At 34.2% G+C, this 11,271-nt stretch overlaps 1 protein-coding gene across 1 annotated transcript; it reads left to right on the top strand.

Annotated features, from left to right (window-relative positions):
- Positions 1 to 324: 324 nt before the first annotated feature.
- LOC6645713 (eukaryotic translation initiation factor 4 gamma) lies at positions 325 to 4,632 on the top strand. Its single transcript, XM_023177637.2, has 4 exons — positions 325 to 364; positions 432 to 653; positions 2,898 to 3,297; positions 3,383 to 4,632. Exons 2-4 carry the CDS (start codon positions 445 to 447, stop codon positions 4,310 to 4,312), a joined length of 1,539 nt encoding a protein of 512 aa, XP_023033405.2. The 5' UTR covers positions 325 to 364; positions 432 to 444; the 3' UTR covers positions 4,313 to 4,632.
- Positions 4,633 to 11,271: the final 6,639 nt, after the last annotated feature.

Raw genomic sequence — 11,271 nt, 5'->3', positions numbered from 1 at the left:
TAAGCAAACAAGAAAATAACAGAGTGATTAACAGAGTTCAAAAAGAAGACGAGTGAAAAGAGTATAGAAAGTTCCATTTAACCGAAGATTTCTTGAGCTTTTTTGATATTTTCTTTATTTTGTCTTTCCTTTATTTTTTACTACCTTTAAGTGTTGTTGTTGTCGCTTATTTACTGCGTTCACTTGGCCGAAAGCTTATCAATTTCAAAGTTAAATGAAATGCAACGGCAGATGTTGTTCCACTCTCAAAAAGCTCCCAGTGACTCGTTCGAAAAGCTGTTTATTATTATAAAATACTGTCATTCCATGTGGTTGCTGTTCTATCATCCTCATCATCATCATCATGCTCTGTCAAAATACTTAAGTAAATGCACATAAGAAAATGCAATAAAAAAGCAAAAGGTATTAATTATGATTCCCATCGATTGCAGATTCGACGTCGTTATGGAGAAATTGCTTATAAGCCGAGTAATATCGCTAAATCCCAATGCGACGACATCCTCCAGCGCAATGTTAGAGCCCCCCTCCTCCTCTTGCCCCTCCTCCTCCTCCTCCTCCTCCACGACCTGCTCTTCTGCCAGGACATGCCTGAAGGGATGTCTAGATGTGAAGCCTTCAGATTTGCGTCGTTTTCCAGTTCATGATCCAAATCGGTGAGTCTATATCGAATTTTTATTTTATTTTTGATATTGGGTTCCATAATATTGAAACCGAAACCAGTTTTTATGATCTCAAAGCTTGAGCTTTGAGCTTTTTGATTCTTCCTTCTCTCTCGCTGTCTGCTCTCGCGTGTACATACAATGTGTGTGTGTGTGTGTGCCTTCTCTCTCGCATAGGTTATTGAACTTTTTCTCTCTTTCTCTCTTATTTGGCTCCCGCATTCATAGAACAAAAATTTGAAACTCCATTATGGCCAATTATAACATCTAGACTTTTTCATACCCTGTACATATCAAGAACATTTACTGTTGTACGCTTAAGTACTTAGACTTTTCATAGGTGTTTTCAAAATTGTTAAGTCTTCAACTAACTGGTTTTTATAACGAACCTAATATACCCTGCCCATACGCTTGATTGTTGCAGGGTATGTAGATTTTCAATGCCAGCATTACATTGCATTTGTATTGCAATTATGCTACTTCTGCTTCTGCTGCTGCTGCTGATGATGGCGATGACGATGATGATGTGGGCGACTAGCTACATAAGGGGGCAGGGGGTAAGACAGCAGAAAGAAGATTCCCTCCCATTGGTTTATTTTTATACTACGGCAATGTTTATTACCTCTTGCCCTTGCCTTGGTGGAAAATGTTTGTAAATGGCTCCCCCAATTTCTCAGACGTTGGCCGTGAAGTTATTCTTTGCAATGTTAAAAGTCTTAATGGCTTGTCAAAACAATAAGTCCTAATGGTATGACAAAGTTTTTGGAACAAACTACTTGGCATGGCGGTCCAGCTTAGTTGCCCCGGCTTGTTAACTTTGAACTATGCATGTATTTTGAGGGGCACCATTGTCTTTGCCTCTCCTAAGACAAATATAATGCACTTCAACTTGCCATTCACCCCATTGAAGGGGAGCAGAAAGAGAAAGGGGGAGATGGAGTTTTACGGTAAGAAGGAAGAGGGATATGGAAGTTGAAGTAAAAAGCTGCATCATTTTCGCTGCTGCCGGCATGGAACAAAACTTCCGCTGCTGCGAGAGGCAGAGCTAGAGAGCCAATGAAGATGCGAGAGAGAGAGAAGAGAGTAGAAAAATGAGACCAAAAGTTTAACTCACACACACCCACACACACACAGATATTCGCAAAATGTGTGTAAACAATGCAAATGGAGTAAATAATGCATTGCGCCGACTTTGTTATACCATGCATCAAGTAAAAGAAAATGGTACAAAGGGTATCTCGCTCTTAAGCACTTTAGTTGTTCCAAGTTACTAGTAAAAAACATTTCTTTACATAGTTTTAGTTTAATTTTAGTCAAAATTTAACAGATAGATTAGTGAGGTAGATAGATTATATAGATGAGGTTGTTAGTGTAACGAAAACAAGTAAATCAGTTATGGCCATTTTGTGCGGATTGAAGGGGGCGTGGCAAAATAAACTTGATCTGCTTACACACTACACAAATCTATACAATAATTTTAATATAGCTAGCTCTTATAGTTGCCAAAATCTAAGTGCTAATACAGACGGACACGCCCAAATCGATTCGACTATTCTGGCTGATCAAGAATATATATACTTTAAAGGGTCAATAAAGCTTTCTTCTGCCATTTTGGCAATGTTAATAAACCATTTCACTCTCTGGCTGCAAGGTATAATGAGAGCGAAAAGCTTTTATTTTTGCACTAACTGCAAATTTTTACTTTAGTAGAGTGTGTGTGTGTGTGTGTGTGAGAGCGAGAGAGAGAGAGAGAGAACCACACATTGGGATCTAATTTTAAAGCTACTGCTGTCGCTGTCGCTGCCTCTGCTGCTGCTGCAGCCGCAGCCTGCTGCTGCATACAAAAGGAAATGCCCCAAAAGAACTACAGAGACTTCAATGCAGTTTGTAGTTTTTTTGCTGTATGACGTTGTTGTTTTTTTCCGTTTTTTTGGTTCTTTTTTTATTTTTATTTTTGTTGTGTTGTTGTATTTTATGTTGGTCAGTAAACAAAGAACTTCCAAAGTGATCGCAAGTCAAAGAGAAGATAAATAAATTAATCAATATAAACAACAAAAAAAAAAAATAAAAGGTTCTTAAAATTATTTGCATTTTCATTAATTTATTGCAACACGAAAGCAAAAGTAAAGCTTGCATTTATTATTACAAAATTGTACTTTGTTGTTGTTGCTATTTCGATGATTTCTTACTTATTTTGTGTGTGTGTGTGTGTTTTTGTTGTTTTGTTTTACATTTTAGGTGCAAGCATTGGCTACGATATTTTCGCATCAGCGATCAATTGCTGACCAAACTTGGCGGTCTAAAAAAGCTGCGAATCTGCCATAGACATTTTCACAATCCACAAGCAACAGCAACAGCAGCAGCAGCAACAACAATTGCAACTGCAACTAGACAGAGCCCGAACCAGAGGCAAAGCCAAAGCCAAAGCCAGGTTCAGGTCATGGCCAGAACGCGCATCAAAATGACGCCGCTGCGTAAGACCAAGCAGCAGTGTAACAGCAACAATGGAAATGGAACAGCAACAAATACAACAACAACAACAACAACACCAACAACAACAACAACAACAACCATTATCAATGGAACAGGAACTGGGAAACCTTTATTGGATGATGCCACAACCATAGAACTAGTTGAGGTAGGCTAAAAGGCAATCTATATAATTTTTGTGGCAGAATGTGTTAAATTAATATTATATTTAATTATACTTTTTTCTTACACAGACCCCCATTGAGGTTGTTGCCCAGCAAAAGCATCATCATCATCAGATGTTAAAAAAGAATTCCGTAACAACAACAATAACACTACCAACAATGGTATCAGTTCCTCCGCCCCCACCACCATTGCTATTACCACCTCAGCGCTCGCATTCGATATGTTCGTCTGCATCCAGCGACGTTCAGTCAATCAATTCCGATTGTGAGGCCACATCCTTGGAGAATTTAGAGAACGGACGAAAGCGTAAACTATATGTTATTACAGAAAAATATGATGAAACGACACCAACAAATAAGAATGCCGCAGATCTAACAAATGGCAATGGTCTGATCACAAAAAAACGTAAAATGTTCGTTGTGGTCGAGCAGGAGAAAGACGGGCAATCAAAGAAATTAATGATTATGACCGATAAACAGCAAAACGGTGTTGGTGGTGGTCCAACAAAGAATCTTAGCGAGAAATTGGAGAAACTTTTACCCGAATTACTTAATTGCATACAAACAAAAGAGCTGCAACAGCAGCAGCGCAAGGAGTTGTCGTCATCGCCACCGCCGCCGCCGCCAGCATCATCGGCACAAGCATCAAGCAAATCTTCATCGATAATTGCCAACAAATCGCCGATAACATTGCCGCCTAAAAAGAATCCCACCAATTTTATGAAAGTGGACAAATCATTGTCATCATCATCATCGAATCAAACTGAAATTACTGCACCGTCGCCACATAGTGTAACTATTCTACCATCTCGAAAAGATGATCAAGTGATGGCTTCAAATGATCTGGAAACCAATATCAATTTATCGCCAGATTTTCGTTTCCTAATGAAAATATTACCCAAATTGGAGCAATTACCAGAGCCTCATAAGCAGGATGTCAAGCGTTCCATACAGATTTTCGTGGAGAAAAGTTATAGTATCTATGGCAAAAAGGACTAAATATATATATAGGTATATATTTCTCTAAGCGATTCTAGTATTCTCATTACTTTAACTATATATAAAGAGAGTATATATTTTTGCCCAATCAACTAACTTACTTATGTGTGCATATCCAATGTATAAGTGAGTTCAATGGAAATAGAAAAGGCATTTTTTAATTTGTTAATTAAGACTGATGAAGCACCAATTAAATACCCTTAGGTTTTAATATTCGTAACTAAGAATGTATTCAACAAAAAATTGGTTTTTTTTTTTTTTTATATATTGCCCGAAATGAAAATAAATGGGTAATATTTTCGATATTAGCCATATATGAACTATGAGTTTTAGCTTAAATGAAAACAAAATATATTTTATTTTTTACATTAAAATTGAAAAAAGAATTGTGTATAAAAATCAATGAAAGTGAGTTCAAACTATTAAAATTGGGGAAAAAAAATTTAGAAAATAACCATTATAGTTCGCTTGGATGTCCCTGTTGATCTCTACATATTGGCATCAAAAAAAGATGGGTTCATCTAAGGATACAGATCATGGAATTTTTGAAAAGGTCCTTTTTCTCAGCTCTTCGAAGGACATTCCAGGACATATCGATGTCAATCGACGCGCATGGACAAGGACTTTCAGCACGCCAAAGGACATCCCAATCGTCCTTAAAATGACCGAGTTATGAGCACTTTTCTGTTTTTTGGACTTGTAATTTTTCCCAAGTCCCAAATTGAACCAAGTGGCGAAAAATATGGAAAAAATCACAAAATCCTTGATATCTCGACTTTCCGCAGGACTACAGAGATGTCCTTTGCACCGAAGATAGTCCCTGCTGATTAACGTTTTATGACATCACTTTCGTCCTGATCCTTTAAAGGACTTTCGAGATATTTGATATTTTGTGTCAAGCCGAAAAGTCCTTTTATCTCAGCTTCCTGAAGGACATTCTGGATCTGTTAGTGTCAGTCGATGCGGGTCATCAAGGACTACCATCTGACCAAAGGACATCTCGGTAGTCCTTAAAATGGCTGAGTTTTAAGGACATTTGTTGTTTTTTTGCGACTTTTTGGCCATTTTTCTGACTCTTCCCCTTAGAAAAATTCGAGCGATATTTTTGCCAGGATATTGAAAATCCTTGAATGCAGATCGATAGTCCTGCTACTGGAGGACCAAAAAAGGTGTGTCCTGTCGAAATCGGTCAATGTCCTACAGAGATATGGCCTCGAGAAAATTATCCTTTTTTCGTTTTTTAGCTCTAAAATTCACGAATCCTGCCGCAGGACGAAAGGACATGGTTTCCTAGGATGTCCTTGATAATCTCTACAGATTGGCATCAAAAAAAGATGGGGTCGTCTAAGGATGCATGACATGAAAATGATCGAAAAGTTCCTTTTTCTAAACAGTTCGAAGGACATTCCAGGACCTCATAACATCAGTCGATGCGGAAGAAGAAGGACTTCCATCTGGCCAAAGGACATCACGATCAGGCTTAAAATAGCCGAGATATGACCAGATTTCCGGTTATCGGACTTGTAATTTTTAGCCAATTAATATAGAAAATTTATGTAGTATACTTTTGGGGTGAATAATACGCATTTTTTAAAAAGTGTTGCCTACTTATTGGGGGTAAAAAAGGAACGTCAAAAATTTTGAGTATCCTTTGAAGGAAAAGTGGTGTCAAACGAATCCTTTCATCAAGGACAATAATCTGTGAGAGGGACATCCCAAAAGTCCTGCGAGGAGCCGAGTTATTAAGGATTAGTGTTTTCCGGATTTTGCTGCATACTTTTAGGCGTTTGACCTTGTATGGTTCCAAAATAAATTAGTGTTGCATACTTTTAGGCGTTTGAGCTTGTATGGTGCCAAAATAAATTAGTGTTGCATACTTTTAGGCGTTTAAACTTGTACGGTACCAAAATAAATTTGTGCTGCGTACTTATAGGCGGTTGAGCCTGTGGAAATATGCAACACTAATTAATTGTGGTACCCTACAAGGTCAAACGCCTGAAAGTATGCAACACAAGTTTATTTTGGAACCATACAAGGTCAAACGCCTAAAAGTATGCAACACTAATTTATTTTGGCACCATACAAGCTCAAACGCCTAAAAGTATGCAACACTAATTTATTTTGGAACCATACAAGGTCAAACGCCTAAAAGTATGCAACAAAATCCGGAAAACACTAATCCTTAATAACTCGGCTCCTCGCAGGAGTTTTGGGATGTCCTTCTCACAGATTATTGTTTTTGATGAAAGGATTCGTTTGACACCACTTTTGTCTTGATCCTTCAAAGGATACTCAAAATTTTTGACGTTCCTTTTTTACCCCCAATAAGTAGGCAACACTTTTTAAAAAATGCATATTATTCACCCCAAAAGTATACTACATAAATTTTCTATATTAATTAGCTAAAAATTACAAGTCCGATAACCGGAAATCTGGTCATATCTCGGCTATTTTAAGCCTGATCGTGATGTCCTTTGGCCAGATGGAAGTCCTTCTTCTTCCGCATCGACTGATGTTATGAGGTCCTGGAATGTCCTTCGAACTGTTTAGAAAAAGGAACTTTTCGATCATTTTCATGTCATGCATCCTTAGACGACCCCATCTTTTTTTGATGCCAATCTGTAGAGATTATCAAGGACATCCTAGGAAACCATGTCCTTTCGTCCTGCGGCAGGATTCGTGAATTTTAGAGCTAAAAAACGAAAAAAGGATAATTTTCTCGAGGCCATATCTCTGTAGGACATTGACCGATTTCGACAGGACACACCTTTTTTGGTCCTCCAGTAGCAGGACTATCGATCTGCATTCAAGGATTTTCAATATCCTGGCAAAAATATCGCTCGAATTTTTCTAAGGGGAAGAGTCAGAAAAATGGCCAAAAAGTCGCAAAAAAACAACAAATGTCCTTAAAACTCAGCCATTTTAAGGACTACCGAGATGTCCTTTGGTCAGATGGTAGTCCTTGATGACCCGCATCGACTGACACTAACAGATCCCAGAATGTCCTTCAGGAAGCTGAGATAAAAGGACTTTTCGGCTTGACACAAAATATCAAATATCTCGAAAGTCCTTTAAAGGATCAGGACGAAAGTGATGTCATAAAACGTTAATCAGCAGGGACTATCTTCGGTGCAAAGGACATCTCTGTAGTCCTGCGGAAAGTCGAGATATCAAGGATTTTGTGATTTTTTCCATATTTTTCGCCACTTGGTTCAATTTGGGACTTGGAAAAAATTACAAGTCCAAAAAACAGAAAAGTGCTCATAACTCGGTCATTTTAAGGACGATTTGGCGTGCTGGAAGTCCTTGACCATGCGCGTCGATTGACATCGATATGTCCTGGAATGTCCTTCGAAGAGCTGAGAAAAAGGACCTTTTCAAAAATTCCATGATCTGTATTCTTAGATGAGCCCAACTTGTTTTGTTACTAATTTGTAGAGATCAACAGGGACATCCTAGCGAACTAAATATTTTCTCCCTTGATTTGCGGATTTTAGAGCTAAAAGCTGAAACAAAAATGTCTTAAACATGTCCGCAGGTTACTGAGTCCGGAAATCCGGAAAGGGATGTCCTTTAAATGATTCGCTTCGAGTGGCATAAAAATATTTCAAGTTTATTTTTCAAATCGAGAATTCCCACAATACCCAAGAACTGATAAAGCATTAAAAACTCTATTTGGCAATTTCTTTTTTTTCTTTTCGTATCTTTTTTTTTGGTTTCGTATCTTTTTTTGTTTTTTTTTTTTGCATTGTTAATTCCAAAGAACTTTATTTAGTTTGAAAGCATTTTTACTGTCATTCTCTTCGATTTTTTTTTTTGTTTGGTTTTGGAAATTTCTTGTCGATTCTTTTAGAATTACTTTATAATTTTACTTGTTCTTGTAGTAAGTCTAATGCTTCGTGGTAATACAATGGGGTTAGTATGTATGGGTGTGTTAGTTTTATAATTTGTTTGCTGGCAAAAAAATTGTGTTTTCATTTTGAAATTTCCATTCTTCGCTTGATTTTCGTTTCTTCTCGCTTTTCCATTCTTATTTTGTTTAATGTACAACTTTTTGCATTCAATTGCAGGACCAATTTTCATCTACTACACAAAGAAGTAGAGTATATACCATACGAGTATTTGTTTTTTTGTTTTTTGTTTTTGTTTGTTTATCAACTGGTTAATATTGGTGAATAAATATTATTAATATATATAATTACATATATACAGTTTTTAGGTTCCTTTAATCCTTCGATTTCTTTTGTGTTGAAATGGGAATTTCCAGCAAGGGGGAAACCAAATTTTTGTGCTTAGTAAAGAAATCGAATAGATTTTCCTTTATATCTATTTTTTGGTTTGTTTGGTTTTGTTTGGTTTTCTTATTTGTTTGCCAAAGTGGGTGCGCCTACATAAATAGTTTTCTTCTTCCTTTGTTGGTAATACCTATTATTATTTTTTTTTTCCTTTTTCGTATCTTGGTATTTACTTTACAACATTTAGCAAAAAAAATGTATACCATATATCGATTGATCGGCCATCGGAATTAGCCAAATTGAATTGTGAAAATGTTTTACTCTTCCACTTTTTTTTCTCATCGCCCATCGAGACAGTTCATTGAAATGGGTTGTCTTTTTAGTTAAGAAAGTATTTTTCTTTACTTTTTTCTTCCTTTTTTTTCGTTTTTAACTTGCCTTGTCACAAAGTGGTAGAGTGTTACTCAAGCGAGTCTTGACAAAGTGAAAACGCCAAAAACCAAAGAAAATAATAAAACAAACAAAGAATCAATTTGACCGATCCTGTTATATATAATACATACAGAATATGCGCATATAATATATATATATATATGTATGTATATATAATTTTTATGTATATTGATTAAGCATGTTGCCATTTTCATTCGTTTTTTTTGTTGTTAATGATTAATTTGTATATATTTTTTTTTTGTTTTTAGATTAATTGTTACCTACATTGTGTGCGTGTGTATTTGTTTGTGTGTGTTTGTGTGTGTGTGTTTGTGTTTGTGAAAGAGAGCTCTACAATTATTATTTTTAAGTTATTCTTTTCGTTCTATATCTGGCGACATTATCAATGAGAAGCAAATCACAAAGTTCATCATCATTTTCTCTACGAATAATTTTTTTCTTGAAGTTGCTTAGTTTATAGAAAAATGTTTGTTGGTTTTAAATTTTTAGGTTAATGTATTTACATAAGCTTAGTGCACAAAAGCAGCAATCATGTTGGTTTTTTTTTTTTTTTTGTTTTAGGATGAAAATTGTTTTTGTTTACTCTTATTTTTCTTCTAAATGTTAAAGGATCTTTCTTTGGAATGGGGGGCGGGGTCTGGGGTTTGAGTGGTGTTTTGGTGGTGGTGGCGAGGGGGACGAAAAGGAGAACATTTTTCTTTTCACTTTTTACTGTGTCACAATTTCTACAAACAGCCTTTTTTGTTAAACATGTTAAACGTTTTACTCATTTTTTTGTTTTTGTTTATATTTTTAGTTTTTTTTTATGCATACTTTTAAGAAATTTTGTGTGTGTATGTGTTTTTTTTTTTTTTTTTGCATTTGTTATTTATTTGTTTTTTTTATTTTTATTTATATAACCTGAGCTTAATGGTTTTTTTTTTTTTAATTTTTAGGTTTTTGTTTTGTTTATTATTGGAAATTCTACGAAAAGTTTTGTGTCAAAGGGAAACATCTATAGAATTTTTCAATTATATTGTCCGTACATACATATACATATATATATATATATAGATATAGATATACACACACATACATATACGTATATATATGTATATATCATATTCATGTCCTTTATCATATACATATCCATATAGATTGAGAGCCTAATATTTGTTTGTTAAAATTTTATATATATTCTTTGGTTTTTTTTTTTTTTTTTGTTATATATTTCTCGTTTATAGCTATAAATTCTAAATTGCAAATGCATTTGGTTTAGTTTTTCATTTTCCTTCCATTCACCTGGTTTATATTTATTTTTTATTTATTTTTGGACAAATTTAAACTGCAAATAAAAAGGAAAAGTATAATAATAATAATAATAATAATAAAAAAAACGCTAGTTTGTTCTTTTTGTTTTTTGTTTTCTTTTTTTTTCTTCTTTTTTTTTATACAAACAGTTTTACACAGTTTTTTTTTAGTTTTATTTGCTTCTAATATATTTATATTTATATCATATATTTTATATATATATTTATATTATAATTAAGCATACTTTAAGACAAAAAATACTAATGCAGCTTTTAATTTTTTACTTTTTCTCACTTGTTGTTAATTGATAATTAAATTAAACTTAGCAAATAAAAATTATATATATATATATATAGTTGAAGTATTTTTCTTTACTTTATTTTCTTTTTTAATGTAGATTTAAAAAAAAAAAAGACATTTACATTTTGTTGTTTAGTTTTGTTTTTGTTGTGTTCACTAAGCATAGAGAAATGGTTTTTTTATCTACCACATTGTATTTTTTTTTTGTTTTATAAATTTGTTTAGCTTATTAACTAAAAATCATGATGAAAAGTTTCTTAATGAGAAAGAGAATGAATGAATTAGGGGAAAAGGGGGAAAACGTTTTAAGGTGGAGAGAAAAGTTTGCCTTTTTTATTATTATTTTAATTATTCATAATTAATTATATATCATATATTTTACTTGGTGGGGTGTTTAAATGTATGTGTGTGTGTGTGTATGCATTTGTGGCTGCTTGTGTGTGCTGAAATGTGTTCTATATATACAGGGTGCCTAGAACTTAGTTTACATTTATATATATATAATCCATCTACAAACTAAACTAAAACTTAAACACAAAAGCACAAGAAAAAAAAAAAACCTAAACACATTTATTTATTTAGTCATATATATATATACATATATATATATATATTTAGTAGTATGTATATTCAAATGATGATGTGTGTGTTTTTATGTAAATTTTGTTTAAGTTTTTTTCA

This window comes from Drosophila willistoni, assembly GCF_018902025.1.
Source record: "Drosophila willistoni isolate 14030-0811.24 chromosome XR unlocalized genomic scaffold, UCI_dwil_1.1 Seg8, whole genome shotgun sequence".
NCBI classification, from domain to species: domain Eukaryota; kingdom Metazoa; phylum Arthropoda; class Insecta; order Diptera; family Drosophilidae; genus Drosophila; species Drosophila willistoni.
Note: the sequence above shows the minus strand (reverse complement) of the source record. Positions and strands in the feature narration are given on the sequence as shown.

Bases quoted from the DNA above. Each gene is read 5' to 3' on its own strand.
- LOC6645713 (XM_023177637.2), top strand. From the start codon at position 445: ATGGAGAAATTGCTTATAAGCCGAGTAATATCGCTAAATCCCAATGCG. The intron at 654-2,897 runs GTGAGTCTATAT...TTTACATTTTAG, and splicing joins CCAGTTCATGATCCAAATCG to GTGCAAGCATTGGCTACGAT. The intron at 3,298-3,382 runs GTAGGCTAAAAG...TTTCTTACACAG, and splicing joins CAACCATAGAACTAGTTGAG to ACCCCCATTGAGGTTGTTGC.